The sequence below is a fragment of the Coptis chinensis genome, chromosome 7 (assembly GCF_015680905.1).
Source record: "Coptis chinensis isolate HL-2020 chromosome 7, ASM1568090v1, whole genome shotgun sequence".
Lineage (NCBI taxonomy): Eukaryota > Viridiplantae > Streptophyta > Magnoliopsida > Ranunculales > Ranunculaceae > Coptis > Coptis chinensis.
The window spans coordinates 66,194,829-66,211,099 of NC_141462.1; the positions used below are offsets into that span (position 1 = coordinate 66,194,829).

The following is a 16,271-nucleotide window of genomic DNA, read 5'->3' on the forward strand; positions in this document are numbered from 1 at the left end:
TTAACCCCTTAACAATAAAATTTTTAGACCAATTATGCGAGTAATAAATAAAAGTTAATGTTGATTACGTGCTTTTATGTATTTCAGGCATTGGAGTCAATTATGTGCAGAAATGTGTCACTTTTGCGAGATAAAGGAGTAAGGGTTGGTTGCTAAGAAGTTCTGTGATTAGAGGCCAAGATTCAAGGAGAAAAAGCTTTTTTAAAGCCCGATCAAAGCTGAAAAGTAAAAGTTAGCAAAACTTCCGAAGATCATATCTTTGGACTCGGACCTCGGAATTGGGCCTACCTTATGTTAAAATGACCGTCTTGGAAAGAGCTTTCCAATGGTCCAAGCCTTGACCCAATCAGAGAAGCAGAAGTGGATGAAAAGGCTGCTGAAGTCAAATCCAGCTGAAAAAGCCTCTGTGGCCTGAAGAAATTGGGTTTTTGGCTCGATTTTTAAGCCCAAAATATGGCTCCAGGCCCATGCATGAAATTGGGGATCTGTTTCTCTTGTTGAAAAGAAGAAAGGAGGAGACTAAGGAGCTAGACCTAGATTAGAAAATAAATTAGCTTAGACTCTATTAATTAGTTTTATTTACTTGTTTTTAATTCAGTTGTTGAATCAATACTCTTTTATTTCATTAGATCAATAAAGTTAGATTGTTACTCATAACCTAGTTTTAATTATTAAATCACTTAGATCTAATTTCTATCATTTAGTTATTAATCATTTCTTAGTTGTTAATTTAGTTTTGAATTTTTTATTAGATCAATATAGTAAATTTATAATATGTATATCATGTCTTGCTTAAATTCATATAGAAATGATAGTTCAATGACTCAAGGCTAAAACCTCCATTAGAGGGTTTGAGGAAGTCTTGATGAAAACTTGATTTTTGTTAGCTTAGAAATCATCGTGATAATCAATTCAATTCTAGAAATTATTAGTTCACCATGAGAATGGGTTTGATTGCTTTACATGCTAGTTATTATTTGGTAGAGATTGCCATGAATAACTAGGGTTTATAAATACCAGTTTGTTATGCGAAAGCATTGAAAATTGGATTACGACATTTCTTTGTTAGTTGATTAAGTTGAATCAAGGTGGAATCGAATTCCCCTAATTCATTCTCTATTGTCAAGTTAGTATTTGAATTCCGTCATTTCGTTATTCGCATATTGATTAGTAGTTTCCCATCGTAGTATATTTCTGTCGTTACTCTCATTGATTTTGATAGACGGATAATTGTAGTTAACTTAGAATTCTAAAGAACTAGGAGTGGAACAAATCTTTTATTCCAACTATATTACAATAGCATCGAGAGCAGAAAACTTTGATAGCTAAGCATAAATCAGTTTCAGTTTTACTTACGTTTGAGTCTCGTTACTTATTCGTATATAAAACTATCGTTTTACTTTTATCAAATGGCGCCGCTGCCATCTTAGTTCCGTTTAGAATTGTTTAAATTAGTATTGTTAGTCTTCCCAAAACTCCCATTAAACCCACCCACCCTTGTTTGTTTCTAACAGTGATTGTTTGGTTCAGAAACTAAAAAAATTTCAAAGAACAAGCCTGAGCGCGACCCGCTCCCATACAAGGCTAACTTCGAGCGCCCCTAGCGCTAAAGTGCCTGGAACTCGAATTAGACTTGAACGCGACCCGCGTTCTACCAAAGCTAAGTTCGAGCGCCCCCCGCGCTAAAGCGCATAGAACAAGCCTGAGCGCGACCCGCTCCCTACCTAGGCTAATTCCGAGCGCGACTTGCGCCCTCTTCCGGAAAAGCCCGATTTTCACTGGTTAGTTCAAACTTCCATTACTTCAAGTTATTCAGTGTTTCTAACTTGTTACACACACCGAGAAGCAGCGTGATACAAGACGTTATTCATAAGCGAAGCAAGGAGGCATTCAGGTACTTCTTTCTTCCACTCCTCGCATCTCCTATTAAAGGTTTATACTAGCATATCAGGATTGTTTTGAGTGTTGTCGTGTTTAGTTAAGATTGGTCTTAGCCTTGCATGAGATTAAGGTTAGGTAGAAGAAAAACTCCTAACGTAATCAACCGACAACATCAACAAACACGTCTTTCTAGTATACCACTTACTACACCTCTAGCTAATATACCACACACTACACCTAAAATAATGGCTGAAGAAAGAGAGTCTCCTCTCTCTGACTTTTACAAAGCCTTGAATGATAGCCCAAAATCTTGCATCGTTCTTGCAGACCCAGTGGGGGATTTCCGAATCCCCCCAAGTATATTTAATTTGTTACATGTTTTTCATGGGTTAGACCATGAAAAACCTTATCAACATATGCGTAGGATTAAACAAGTCCTTACCACATTCCACTAACATACGATTCGTGCTGAACAAATTAAACTGAGGGTGTTTCCTTTCACCTTAGCCGATAAGGCGGCATCTTGGTTAACTGCCCAAGCGCCTAATTCTATGGACTCATGGGCTAAAGTTGTTCAACTATTTATGGAACATTTTTACCCACCACTTAAAACAGATGAAATGCTTTCCAAGATTCATTTCTTTCGACAGAATCCTCATGAATCATTTTCAGAGGCTTGGAATCGTTTTACCGATTTTCTTATAGAGTGTCCACACCATAACCTCGTGAAAGACACGTTAGTTCGTGCCTTTTTCAAAAGACTTTTGCACCACCATAAAGAAGTCCTTGACATAATGAATGCAGGTAGTTTCCTCAGTAAAGGAGCCTCAGAGGCTTATAAATTTTAAGAAGATCGAACAAAGAGTAATAATAACTGGGGGGTAGTGACGATATCTCCCGCTCCGCTAGTTCTTCTACAACAGTTAAGGCCGCCGGTATGTTTGAGATTAAACCCGATCCTGAACTAAAATCTTTAATCAAATCTCTCACTAAAAAGGTAGAGGCTATTTCTGTTCAACAAAAGCCTATCCCCATCATGAATGTCAACTCCAATCCATGTAATTTCTGTTTGAGTCCTGAGCATCCCGACTCATATTGTCCTCTCGCTTATGAACAACAAACATCACAACAAGATAACGTTTGCTCAATTAATAGTTATCCTATTCCTAACGCCCCTTGGAGACAACATCCCAACTTCAGTTGGAGAAATAATCAACAAGTAACACCTCTAGGGTTTAATAATCAAAATGTTAGGCCAGCAAACCATTACAACCAAGCTCCACCACGACAAGGACAAGGTCAAGGATAAGGTCATGGTAATTATAATAATTATAACAATAATTATTATAATGCTAATAGAGGTATCGTTCCAGTAAATAATAACTATCACAACCCACCCATTAATAATCAACGTGACATAACTCCTGTCACACAACCTATAGCTAACACACCTCCACAACTGGATCGTTTTGATGCCTTTATGCAAACCCAACAACAGATTTTACAAGCCATCCAACTTTCCTTACAGCAGTTAGCACAAGATAAAGTACAACCCAAGGTGTGTTTCCAGGTCAAGCGATACCTAATCCTAAAACAACAAACACAGCCTTTGAGGTAAACGGTAATAGTAGTAAGGAAAATGCAAACGTAGGTGAGCTAAATGTCATCACCACTCTCCGTTCTGGCAGAGTGGTTGATAACAACGTAACTATGCCTATAGTTACCCCACCAATAGTCCCTACACCAGATATTGTACTAGATACCGACATAATAACTGAAGATCTTACCCCAGTAGAGGTACCAGTTAAACCGTAACCTAACAAACAGAAAGCCAAGGTTAGACATCTTGTTGATCCATACGTGAAATATAGAGAGAAACCACCGTTTCCTTAGAGATTAGCAATATTAAACAAGGATACAAACTTTGACGAAATTAGGGAGGTTTTTAAAAATCTAACGATAAACCTACATTTTCTCGAATTGATTAAAAAGTTACCTCACAATGCTAAGTTTCTCAAAGAGTTGTGCACTACTAGGCGTAAGACAAATATTCCTAAAGACGCTTTTCTAACTGAACAGTTTCCAACTTTAACCGAATATAATAGAATCGTTAAGTACAAGGACCCCCGGTCGCCCCATCGCATAATGCACCTTAGAGATTCCCACCGGCGACGGCGTCGCTTTATTAGACACGGGGCAAGTGTTAACTTACTCCCATATTATCTCTATAAACAAATAGGTCTACAAGATATGCAACCTACTAAAATGACGTTGCAATTAGCTGATCGGTCTATTAAGTATCCTAAGGGTGTGGTTGAAAACGTGCTTGTTAAGGTTCAGGATTTCTACTATCTTGCTGATTTTGTTATCCTCGACATGGAAGTCGTTAACGACTCTGTTCTGATCATCTTAGGGCGTCCTTTCTTGGCAACTGCCAACGCACTTATAAATTACCGCGATGGTTCGATGTCCTTGTCTTTTTGCTATCTTTCTGTTGAGGTAAATGTTTTTTAAAATTATAAAACAATTACCAGATTTGTCTGTAGATGGGGAGGTTTGCATGATCGAGAGTTTAGCTCAAGACTATTTTAATAACACGTTTCCCAAAAACTAGATGCAAAAATTCTTTTCTTTTGGAAGTTTAGTTCAGATTTCGCTGATGACTCCTACTTAGAGGAAGTCAACACCATCTTCGAGTCTACACCTATTGTAGACCCTTCTGTTGCTCCATCTACTGAGTTTGAAGACTTGTTGCCTAAGCAAGTTTTCACTACTCAAGATGAGGACCCTCCAAAAGCATTTATCGACATTCCTTCCACCCCGGTGCTTAAACCTCTTCCTTCTGAGTTAAAGTATATTCAACTAGATATGGATGGTAGTTATCCGATAATTATATCTTCTCTGTTATCTAAGGATGAAGAAGCACGTTTGATTAGGGTAATTAGGGAACATCGTTCTGCGATTGGTTGGTCCCTATCCGACATTAAGGGAATTGACCCTAATGTTTGCACTCATCGTATCCATTTGGAGGATAACGCAAAGACTTCTCATGAACCTCAGCGTCGCTTGAACCCCTCCATGAAAGAGGTGGTTAGGGAAGAAGTCTTACTGTTACTCGATGCGGGTATCATATACCCAATCTCTGATAGTGAATGGGTAAGTCCCATTCATGTAGTTCCTAAGAAATCAGAGATTACCATGGTACGTAATGCCAAGGGTGAATATGTTTCAACGCATGGTCTTATGAAATGGAGAATCTATATCGATTACAGACGTTTAAATGCCATGACACGAAAGGATCATTTTCCTTTACCCTTTATAGATCAGATGCTTGAATGTCTAGCTGGTCATGCTTTTTATTGTTTTTTGGATGGCTACTCTGGCTATTTTCAGATTATTATTGATATTGATGACCAAGAAAAGACTACCTTCACATGTCCGTTTGGAACATATGCCTATAAACGAATGCCTTTTGGCCTTTGTAACGCTCCTGGTACCTTCCAGCGGTGTTTGCTTCATATATTTAGTGACATGGTAGAACGCTTCATGGATGACTTTTCTATCTATGGAGACTCTTTCACTGACTGGCTGTCTAACCTATCTAAAGTTTTGACACGGTGTGAATAGAAGAGTCTGGTTTTAAATTGGGAAAAATGTTATTTCATGGTGAAAAAAGGAATAGTGATAGGGCACATTATATCTAGTGATGGCATTGAAGTAAATAAGGCCAAACTAGATAAGATAGCATCTCTATCTATACCACGGACTATCCGTGATATTAGAGCCTTTCTAGGCCATGCAGGTTTTTATAGGCATTTTATCAAAGATTTTTCAAAAATAGCTAGGCCTTTAACTAACCTGCTTTTAAATGATGCCATCTTTGATTTTAATTTTATCTGTAAACAGGCTTTTGAAACTTTAAAAGCTGCCTTAACCTCTGCACCCATTATACAGCCTCTCGATTGCTCTAAACCTTTCGAACTCATATATGATGCTAGTGATTATGCTGTTGGTGCTGTCTTTGGACAGAAACTAGATAATAAGTCCACTGTTATTTATTTTGCTAGTAAAACTTTAAACGATGCTCAAAGGAATTATACAACTACTGAAAAAGAATTTTTAGGTGTCGTTTATGTTTTAGATAAGTTTCATCCTTATTTAGTTGGTTCTAAGACTCTAGTTTACACTGACCATGCAACCCTTAGGTACCTTCTCGCAAAGAAGGATGCTAAGCAGAGATTAAGCCGATGGATTCTTCACCTGCAAGAGTTCACATTAGAAATAAAGGACAAACGAGGGGTCGAAAATGTAATTGCCGACCACTTATCTAGACTAACAAATGATGATGAAAGTGATTCTGAGTCCATACCGGACTCTTTTCCTGATGAGCATATGTATGCTATTTTTTCTGCACCATGGTATGCTGACATTGTGAATTATTTAGCGTCTGATATTATTCATGATGACTGATCAAGAAATGAACGTAAGAAGTTCTTGGCCAGAGTTAAGTTATACTACTGGGATGAGCCCTACCTTTTTAAGTATTGTACGGATCAGATTATTCGTCGTTATATTCCCCAGTGGGAATATAATGAGGTTCTATCATTCTGCCATTACAAAGAGTGTGGTGGCCATTTTAGTGGTATGAAAACAAATTGCTAAAATTCTTCAATGTGGGTTTTATTGGCCTACTCTTTTTAAAGATGCCCAAGTGCATTGCAAGACGTGTGTTCATTGCCAACAACTTGGGCGAATCACGAAGCGTAATATGATGCCATTAAACCCAATCATGGTGGTAGAAATTTTTGACGTATGGGGCATTGATTTTATAGGTCTTTTTCCTGTTTCCCACGGCTTTATATATATGCTAGTTGTCGTGGACTACATGTCTAAATGGATAGAGGTCATGGCTTGCCGTAGCAATGACCATAAGACAGTTGTGTTTTTTGTTAAGGAATACATTTTCTGTCGATTTGGCATTCCTAAAGCTATCATTAATGATGGTGGAACATATTTTTGCAACAGAGTTGTTGCATCTCTAGTAAAAAAGTATGGAGTTACACATAAAGTAGCAACTCCTTATCATCCACAAACTAGCGATCAAGTAGAAGTTTTAATTGGGAAATCAAAAAAATCTTAGAAACAACTGTAAATCCTGATAGGAAAGATTGGTCGAAGCATCTAACTGATTCCTTATGGGCGTATAAGACTGCTTTTAAAACTCCTATAGGAGACTTGTATTTGGGAAACCTTGTCATTTGCCCGTTGAATTGGAGCATCGTACTATATGGGCTATAAAAAAGCCTTAACTTCAATTTTGATGAGGCAGGTGTAAAACGCAAGTTGCAATCAAATGAGCTTGAAGAAATCTGTAACAATTCTTATGATCTCACGAAGGATTATAAAGCTAACATGAAACGTGTTCATGATAAGCAAATCTTGTGCAAAGAGTCTATGGTAGGTCAAAAGGTCTTGCTTTACAACTCCCGTCTACATATTTTTCCAGGGAAATTAAAAATCCGTTGGTCTAGTCCTTTTCTGGTTACTGAGGTCACCCCTTTTCTGGTAAATCCCAAGGACAACAGTACCTTTCAAGTCAATGGCCAACGGTTAAAACATTTTCACGAGCTAATGTCCCCTCATGTGGAGGAAGTCCTTTTACAGGACCCTGTCTATGAGGACTAACCTTTGTTGCTTGGTGGTCCATATATTGGTTAGTGCACCATTCAGGTAACCGGACCCTCCCTATGGAGTGTGTGGATGTAAGTACCGGATCCTAAGTCCACGTTTAATATAATTCATGTTTTTCACTCTTGCATGTTTTCTCAGTTTTTAAGTCATATTCCTCTATGGTGTGAATTATGTCTTTATTGCTTTTCGTTTTTTTATAGTAAATATCATGCATTAAATGTAAAAAAAATTTAAAATCATAAAAATAGTAATCTAGTAAGTCTTGGGAATCTGACTTTCAAAGACCCACGTTTAAAACAAATTTTCTAAACTCTATTGTCTAAAATTTATTTGAGGGTGGGGTGTCGGTCTTTCCATCCGTGATTGATAAACTTTTCATTTGTGTTGCTTATGCCGTTTAATCATACTTTGATTCAGGTTGACATTATCTATGAATTTAAATGTCATTCGATCGCATAACTTACAAAACGCACGCACTACGAGGCATTTTCTATCTTACTATATGTCACCCATGGTTAGAGTAGCATGTTTTATGGATCATTGGATTGGAAATTCTCTCCTGATCGTTTCCATATCTCATTCGCAAAAATCAGACCGGTAACGAGTCGAGAATTCCAATTTTAATTTTTGCACGCATAGGGACAAAAATGGGCATTTCCAAATTTGATTGGGCTTGGGCCCAAGTCAACAGTACAACCCAAGAACGCATCGCGTTCTTCTTCTTCATCTTCTCACTTCTGCCATTAACGATTTTAAACCCTAGACCAAAATTTAAAAAAAAAAAAAAAACACCACCACGCCAAAATAGTTTCACCCACTCCAAATCTTCTCCACAACATCTCCACCACCATTTCCAACATTTTGCACCACCGAAAATACAAAAAAAAATTGCCAAACTATAAAAAAAAAATTGAACCACCACCGCCACCACCGCACCACCTCCCAAATTTTTAGTGAGTTTGTTTCAAACTCTTGCCCTACACTGGCTTCATTCCACAAATCGTTCCAAAAACTTCAATGGCGCAAAGACGGAGAATTTTGCCGGAACAAGCTTTTACTGCCGACCACTTTGCACCGTTTTACAGTGACGAGATGATTCGTAGGGATTAGATGAAGTTGTGGTATTCGACAGATGACTTTTATGACAACGATTTGGTCTAAAAATTCTATAAGACGGGGAGTTGGATGGTAATAAAAATTTTGTGAAGGTGAATAAAATAAGGAGAAAAGTTGATAGAAATTTGTTGGCTCATATTTTCGGCATAGAGGAAGGACGCAATCTAGTAGCCACAATGCAGGAATCCCAAATTGGTGGGATCAAGCCTTTGATGAAAGAGACGGTTTTGGAGGGAAACTACAATGCGAGTTCGCATTGTGTTCATCAGTCGTCTCTGCTAACCAACCAGTTGGCTGTAGCTCAGTGGATTGGTAGGAATGTCATTGGAAAGGAGAAAGTCAGTGACATCAGTCTGAATTGTCTTCAAGTTCTATGGATACTCCAGGAGAGGAAGTATGAATTATGTATCCTCGAGTTTTTGATAAATATGATTAGAGGAGTTGGGAAGAGTATTGCACCTCTCCCTGTGTTGATAACAAATATCATGATGAGTTTGAGTGCTACTGCAAAATCTAATCGGATTATGCTGAACTCGCATTCAAATGCAAGTATTTACACGCAATGTATCCAGAAGACTTGGAGGTTGCTGGCTGATAGGGTTGTTAGTTCAGATGCACTACACCATAATAGGTTATTTGCAACACGCACCTTTTTTGCTTTGCAACACTATTTTAGCGTTCGTAAGTTGCCTATGTTATATAAGCATTGCGAATGTTGATAAGTGTTGTTTTAATTCGGAGAAATTTCAAGAATTAATTTCTAACGCTTTCAAATTAAGCAAACCTTAGGGTAAAAGTGTTAGAAACTTGAAATTTTGTGCGAAAGAGGGAAACGAAAAATCGTGCTCATTATTTCGTCGAAACATAAAACATAACCTCTCTTCTTTCCTCTCCCTCTCGCTGCCGCTACCCTCTCTCTTCCACTCCCTTCTTTTCTCTCAACCCTCCCCCAGTACCGAATTGAGGTTAGTCTTTTACCACAGAAAAAACCAAATAAAGTTCAAAGCTTTGATTTCTTTTTTTTCCTCATATTAAATTTCAAAGCTTTAATTTCGGTTTTAGGTTCCGGTTTGGGATTTTGATTTTTAGGTTATCGCCCACCACCAGAAAACCGTCGATTTTGATTCTGGGATTAACTTTTTGTTTTGTTGAAATTGTGATTTGTTTTTAATCGATTAAAAAAAATCTGTCTTTTATTGTAGTGAATGATTTCTATAGTATTTGAATGATTGATGGACTAGGGTTTCACCTTTACTAATTAATCTTTTGTTTTACATTATTTATAAACTTGAACCTTTGCCAGTTTACATTTTATCGGTCATAACATTTTCCCCTGATGGGCGCGTGTTTCAGATCGAATACGCTTCCAAAGCCATCGACAACAGTGGAACTTGTTATTGGAATCAAATGCAAAGATGGGATTGTTATGGTCAGTGGAACTTTCTTCTTTTATTTTTCTAAATAAAGTCTTTTTATTATTAATTCATTTTCTCTAGGGTGTGGAGAAGCTCATTGCTTCTTAGATGATGTTACCTGGTTCTAATCGGAGAATTCACTCCGTTCATCGCCATTCTGGCATGGTATGTTCAAACTAACTAGTAATTCACAGTCGTCTATTTATTATAACTGTTGTTACTTGTTTCTTTGTAAGGAAAGTTTAGTCTACTATCATACATTTTACTATTTAATTGATTTGCCTATGCTGTCTGTGGCTGGATTAGCAGCTGATGGGAGACAAATTGTCGTAAGAACGAAGTCTGAAGCAACTAATTATGAAAGGTTAGCATCTTGACTAGAAGCTTAGGATGCAAGGATAATTTCTCATATTTTGAGCAGAGATTACCTCCCTACAAATCTATAACAGGCTAAAACTTTTTTTAATTGTAAGGAGTTTAAAAGAGCTGCTCATGTTCTTCGTGACGAAACGGGAAAGAAGGTTGCTTTCTTGCGGTGTTAAGCCATTTATCTGGTTAGATTTTGAGCTTAAACTAATTTACTTGTTATGTTAGTTGCATTTGTTGTTTTTAGTGGTAGGGTTTATTGCATTGTGTTAAGTGTTTGTAACTACTTTGGATTTGTTAGTGTATGGTAAAGTTTTCAGGGTTATTGTTATATGTCATGTGGTATAGATAAATAGGATAGGAGAATAAGAATGCTAATTCTCATAGAGAATATGTTGTTTCCTTGTCGTAGCTGTGCTCAAAAGTCAGGTCTAAAGAGAGTTATTTAATCATAAGGTTCTAAGAGAATTAACGAGTTTGGTACAATGAATTTTTTCTTTCCAAATGATATAGTAGTGATTCAGGTATCGAAACATCCTTTTTGTCGTGACATTTCAGGTGATTGGGACTCATATATTATCTAGTGTGGTTTGTCACATCTTAGAATCTGGCGTCACTTTTTGGTTTCTACAAGTGCTGATACCTAGGACCTGGTCTGAAAATGCATTAGCTAAACTTTTTAAAGGGTCAGAAATCCGTCTCATATTTTCCAGATATATCTTAATTCAAGGTATTTCTCTTATCGGAAAAAGGAAGACATATCTCATGAGCGCTCTCAATTTGAGTTTTAAGATTGCTCCTGAAGGCCAATTCACAGTGCTTGATATTTGAAGTATTACTATAAACATTTGCAACCCAAAAACCTCTCCACACTTTCACAAAAACTCCCATACGACTCTTCTGTACTAGGTACAATGAGCAGAAGAAAGGGTGGAGATGTGTTGATCCCACCACCAATACAGCATACGTCTCGCCACATGTTATCTTTGATGAGGTATCATCATGGTGGTCTACCGAGAATGTAGTGTTGTCAGACTCAAAGAGTTTGGACACGAGTATGCGATAGCGTTGCCATTACTATGCTCGTATTAGAAGTACAATATCATTCAGTTGATATGGACACTGCTTTAGGATATTTACATGGACACTAGTTTCTTGTGTTTTCCCATGTTATGCCTTTAATATGAGAAGTTTTACGTTAATCCAAAAAACCAATGTCAAGTCTGGTGTGTTGAGGTAGGCTACTTCTTTATTGATAAAACACAAAGCAAGACTGGGAAGTAAGACTTTGGCAATCAAATTAACTAAATTCATCCATCTGGATCATCAAATGAGAATTTTAATTCTTAACGAGTTTGTCTTTTTCTTTCATTATATGATGCCTAGTTTTATGCAAATGCTGGTCTCAAAACGTGCTTAGTAACTCACTCTCAAGACCCAACTGTTGCATATCTCATAGGTTGTAAGATTGGTACCTTTCCTACTATATGCAAAAGCAACCTCTCGGCTGTTAAGCTGGAGACCACTAAAGTGTGTGTGCTGCTTCCTTTCTTCCTGTTTTATTCAGTTTAAAAGTTACATTTCCATCAATAGGACTCAGTACTGACTAATATATGTGCAGATGCTACTTGGACCTCTTAACCAGCTGAAGCAAGCAGATGATAGGCTTAAAGACAAACAAGAGGATGTAAAGAGATACCCTTTTCCCGAGTTGACTTCTTCGGGTTGTTTAGAGGTACTAATTTTGCTTTTGTTTTAGTTTTAGTTTCTTATTATTGATTAAGTATTGTAATGTGTGGTTACAGGTTCAGACATTGATTAATCCGACAATTGATGAGTTCAGGCAAGTTATGGAATCATTAAAGCCTAATATGGTGTACTTGCTAGGAGAACAGTTAGTTAATGAAGAAGGAATTGGTTCACTGGTTTGGGGAGGTGTTGATTTGTCGACTCCGGAAGCTATATCTGGGATTTTTAATAGCACATTGCCAACTACTGTAAGTGTTTGTTACTTGGATTGTTAACTACTTATATGGTGCATGTATTGTACTTTGGCTATTTGTTAATGTGTTTGAAATTTGAAGAGAAAAAAGGATGATCACTTTGCTATCCAGTCACCAAATTAATATGTTTAACTCCAAATTGTCTCATGTGGATACTAAATCAACAATATAACCGATATGATTTTCATATCTTTGTCCTAAGCTTATAAATGTACAACTCATAGTACTGGACTCCAACTCATCATTTGGATGGCTATTTATAAAAGGCATTAAAAATGAATCATTTAGGACTAGGAGCTTACTTGTTCTGAGTGGATAAGTTCTTTCAGCAATATATAAATAATGGTTGATCATTACTTACTATATTGTAGCATTTAAGCACATCAGAGGTGTTTGAGATGTGAGTTTGTTACAGTTTGAGGCCCATCTTCTTGTTTTTGCAGCTATTTGTGTTGGGTTATATGGACTTGTTGATTGGTATGCTCTAATAAAATGGCCCCATGGAAAGAAGAAAAACAGAAAACAAGAAACTCTAATACTGTTAACAACTTCAAAAGTCAACTATGTATTAAAAACAAAGAACCACTTGATTTGCTTTTTAAGTTTGAAACCCAAATGTAAAATCAAGTGTACCATGATCTGATGGAATAGTTTCATATTCAACCATTGACTTCTAAAATCTCATTCTCAATGAGCACGTTGCAGCTAAAAGTGGATATATCATTGATCAACTGTGTTCAAAAGTTTGAAATAGCTCATTATTTTAAACATAACTCATTATTTCACTTGTCTTTTTCTATAATGCATGTTAATATGTTATACTTCAAGTTGTTAATATTCTTTTATAAGTAAATCTTCTATTTTTGTGTTTTCATACTGTTGCAACAACCATGACTGTGGATCTTACAATGGCTTCAGAAAAAGATGCATTTACAAGTAACATGGAAGAAAACACAATCGAAGAAGCAACATCACCAACACACCAGGGTACAGACAACTTGATAGTACTGCAAGACCACCCAAATACTTCTGTGGAAACTGAAATGGATAGAGAAGTTGCCTCAGATGTTGCTATAAATGAGTTCAAGAGAGTAAATTTGTTATTAGGTTGAACTAGAAAAGGACACGCTCGCTTCATAAGAGCTCCTTCTTTGCTGTCTTCTTCTACTTTGTGGCATAGTTCACAGAGTTTGTCTCAATTTCTCAAGTGACTTCTCTTCACTGCTTTTTGCATTGATTGATTAGAGCCTCATGATTATTTTGTGCATTTTGCCTTTTCTTGTGCATTGTTGTAAGTTTCTTCTGATCATCTTTCCTTGATGGGGGTATTTACAATATGTACTCACAAGCTATCGATTTGGAGAAGTACTTGATGGCAGATATGAGGTTATTGACTGTAGTTCATGCAAAAGATCTTAGGGTCGGGAAGGGTGAACCTGAAGAAGTAGCAATAAAGATTATCCGTAATAATGACACTATGTGAGTTACCTCTCTCTCTCTCTGTATTCCTCATTTTATTTTCATTATTTATCCCCTTCTGGTCACATAAAAATTAACTTCTGTGCTAACATAAAGGTACAAGGCCGGATTCCTCTCTCTCTCTCTCTCTCTGCATTCCTCATTTTATTTTCATTATTTATCCCCTTCTGGTCATTATTTATCTCTTCATATGAATCTTCGTAAGGTTCTCAAAAAGTTTGGTCGTAATATTGGCCTTAAGCTGACTGCTGTGAGGGCATATGCAAAGCAGCTTTTTATTGCATTGAAGCATCTTAGAAACTGTGGTGTTCTGCACTATGATATAAAGTCGGACAATATGCTGGTAGACTTTCACCTTTCTTTGTATTGTTTCATAGGTGCTTGCATATTGTTGCAAATTTTGCACTGGCTTCTCACTATTTTTTTATTTAAACAGGTTAACGAGGCAAAAAATGTGCTGAAACTTTGTGACTTTCGAAATGCTATGTTTGCTGGAAAGAATGAGATAACACCCTATCTCGTGAGCCAATATTATACTGCCCCTGAAATAAGTATGTCCCACTCTTTTTTGTTTACATCTTTAGAAAATAAATGTCTTACTTGAATTGATTTTCACTGCTCAGCCTTGTGTGCTTAATTTTTAATTAAATCAGCTCGTACTTGTGTTTTTGTTACCACAGTACTTGACTTGACTTATGATCATCCCATGGATATTTGGTCTGTTGGTTGCTGTCTATATGAGCTCTATTCAGGGAAGGTCTTATTTCCCGGGTCATCAAACAATGACATGCTTCGTCTCCATATGGAGTTAAAGGGTCCTTTTCCAAAGAAGATGCTCCGAAAGGTCAGTTTCTTTGTGGCATGAAGTTTGGTAAGTTGCCTTTGTGTTCTTTGGAGCTTTTAGGATAGCATATCTTGTAGAGAGTTTAAGTGGCAGTTTTTTTAATGCCAAGCACTATCCGCTTGTTGGAATCGAGTAAGAGTTGGTTGGTTGGTTTAAGCTTTAAACATTAATTTCGCTCATGAATCACACTGTCCGGACCGGTTATAGCATATTCTCTAGACTTGATGAGTGAAAAACATGCTTTTTTATTGTTATTTAGTCATTTAGACTTGATGACTAAATTTTTTATTTCATCATTTAGTCTACTAAAGGATCCTTCAAAATCTTTATCAACCAAGGTAAACATACACTTACTTTTTTCGTAGTTAAATGTCTTCATTGCATCAGTGTTTGTATTTGGCATGCTAAATAAGTTCTTATGCTTCGGTGTTGAACTGTGATAGATTTGGGGATCAACATTGTAGCACTTGGAGAAGTTCACATGATTTTATAATGGCGGAAGAATGAAGACAGAACTTTTGCCCAAGAGTTGTATACTTGTTCAGTGACGAATTTTTCTAGTTTGTATTATTTATCTTTCATTTCATGAAGACAAAGTGCGAACAAAAATACGGTTCAGTTCTAAATATTTTTAGAATTAGTTAGGTTTTGATTGTATATGAATTATCATTTGTCGTAAGATCAATTGAATATATTGTTACTCATTTCCTTATTAGAGAAAGGATGTAATTTTTATTCTTTTATAATCAGAATTGTTTCAAGTTCAATTTGTTTAATTGTTTATTATTATTATTTTTTAATATATTTTGGTTGGAAAATGACGGTTATTGACATTTGTGTAGGTTCATGAAAAGGAAAAATGGATAAGTTCATATATTTGTTTCTATTTGCAACTTGTCATTTTTGCACGTTCAGGGTGTTTAGGGCAGGAAATATATATATATATAGGGGTAGATTCCGTTTACAACACTTTTTATACAACGTTTTATATAATACCCCTTAAAAATATGAATTAAGTCTTGATTCATTGTAGATATGATCTCCACACCATATCTCTACAAAAATTCAGCTCATTTGAAAATTCCTAATCATGAGAAATATTGTTCTCAACCTATGAATTTTTATCAACGGTTCAGAAATATCAATTTTGTAACTTTTTTATGGCAAACTTAGAAATGTTCAAAGGACCCAATTTTTTGTGGAGATCATATCTATGGTGAGAACATCTTATCTACAAAATATTAGCCCTTAAAACATCTTGAAGGGTCCGGTGGGGGATATTGTATAAAACGTTGTATAAAAAGTGTTGTAAACGGTTGTAAACCATATATACCATATCAACACACTAGTAACAGTTGTAAACCATTGCAAAGCAAAAAAAATTAAACCATTCATCAATAATCATTACAAATCAAACTACGCAACGCTTTTTAACCATTAGTAATTGTCACTTTGCAACGGTTAATAACCGTTGGA

General features: G+C 36.5%; 1 protein-coding gene across 10 annotated transcripts; it reads left to right on the plus strand.

The window, feature by feature from the left end:
* The first annotated feature begins 9,500 nt into the window (after positions 1-9,500).
* LOC147488450 (serine/threonine-protein kinase prp4-like) lies at positions 9,501-15,562 on the plus strand. Of its 10 annotated transcripts, none has more exons than XM_086571593.1 (13): positions 9,512-9,653; positions 10,042-10,117; positions 10,185-10,268; positions 10,410-10,467; positions 10,553-10,657; positions 11,929-12,001; positions 12,091-12,204; positions 12,275-12,466; positions 13,391-14,294; positions 14,388-14,502; positions 14,632-14,795; positions 15,097-15,133; positions 15,239-15,562. In XM_086571593.1, the coding sequence occupies exons 9-13, from the start codon at positions 14,142-14,144 to the stop codon at positions 15,286-15,288; spliced, it is 519 nt and encodes a 172-aa protein (XP_086427719.1). In that variant the 5' UTR covers positions 9,512-9,653; positions 10,042-10,117; positions 10,185-10,268; positions 10,410-10,467; positions 10,553-10,657; positions 11,929-12,001; positions 12,091-12,204; positions 12,275-12,466; positions 13,391-14,141; the 3' UTR covers positions 15,289-15,562. The 10 variants fall into 10 exon arrangements, with proteins under 10 accessions (XP_086427720.1, XP_086427719.1, XP_086427716.1 ...); XM_086571590.1 differs by having other exon boundaries at positions 10,577-10,657; XM_086571591.1 differs by lacking the exon at positions 11,929-12,001.
* Positions 15,563-16,271: the final 709 nt, after the last annotated feature.

Excerpts from the sequence above, each read along its gene's own strand:
- LOC147488450 (XM_086571585.1), top strand. The coding sequence starts at position 14,142 with ATGAATCTTCGTAAGGTTCTCAAAAAGTTTGGTCGTAATATTGGCCTT. Across the intron at positions 14,503-14,631 it reads TTATACTGCCCCTGAAATAA|TACTTGACTTGACTTATGAT; the intron begins GTATGTCCCACT and ends TTGTTACCACAG. Across the intron at positions 15,134-15,238 it reads CAAAATCTTTATCAACCAAG|ATTTGGGGATCAACATTGTA; the intron begins GTAAACATACAC and ends GAACTGTGATAG.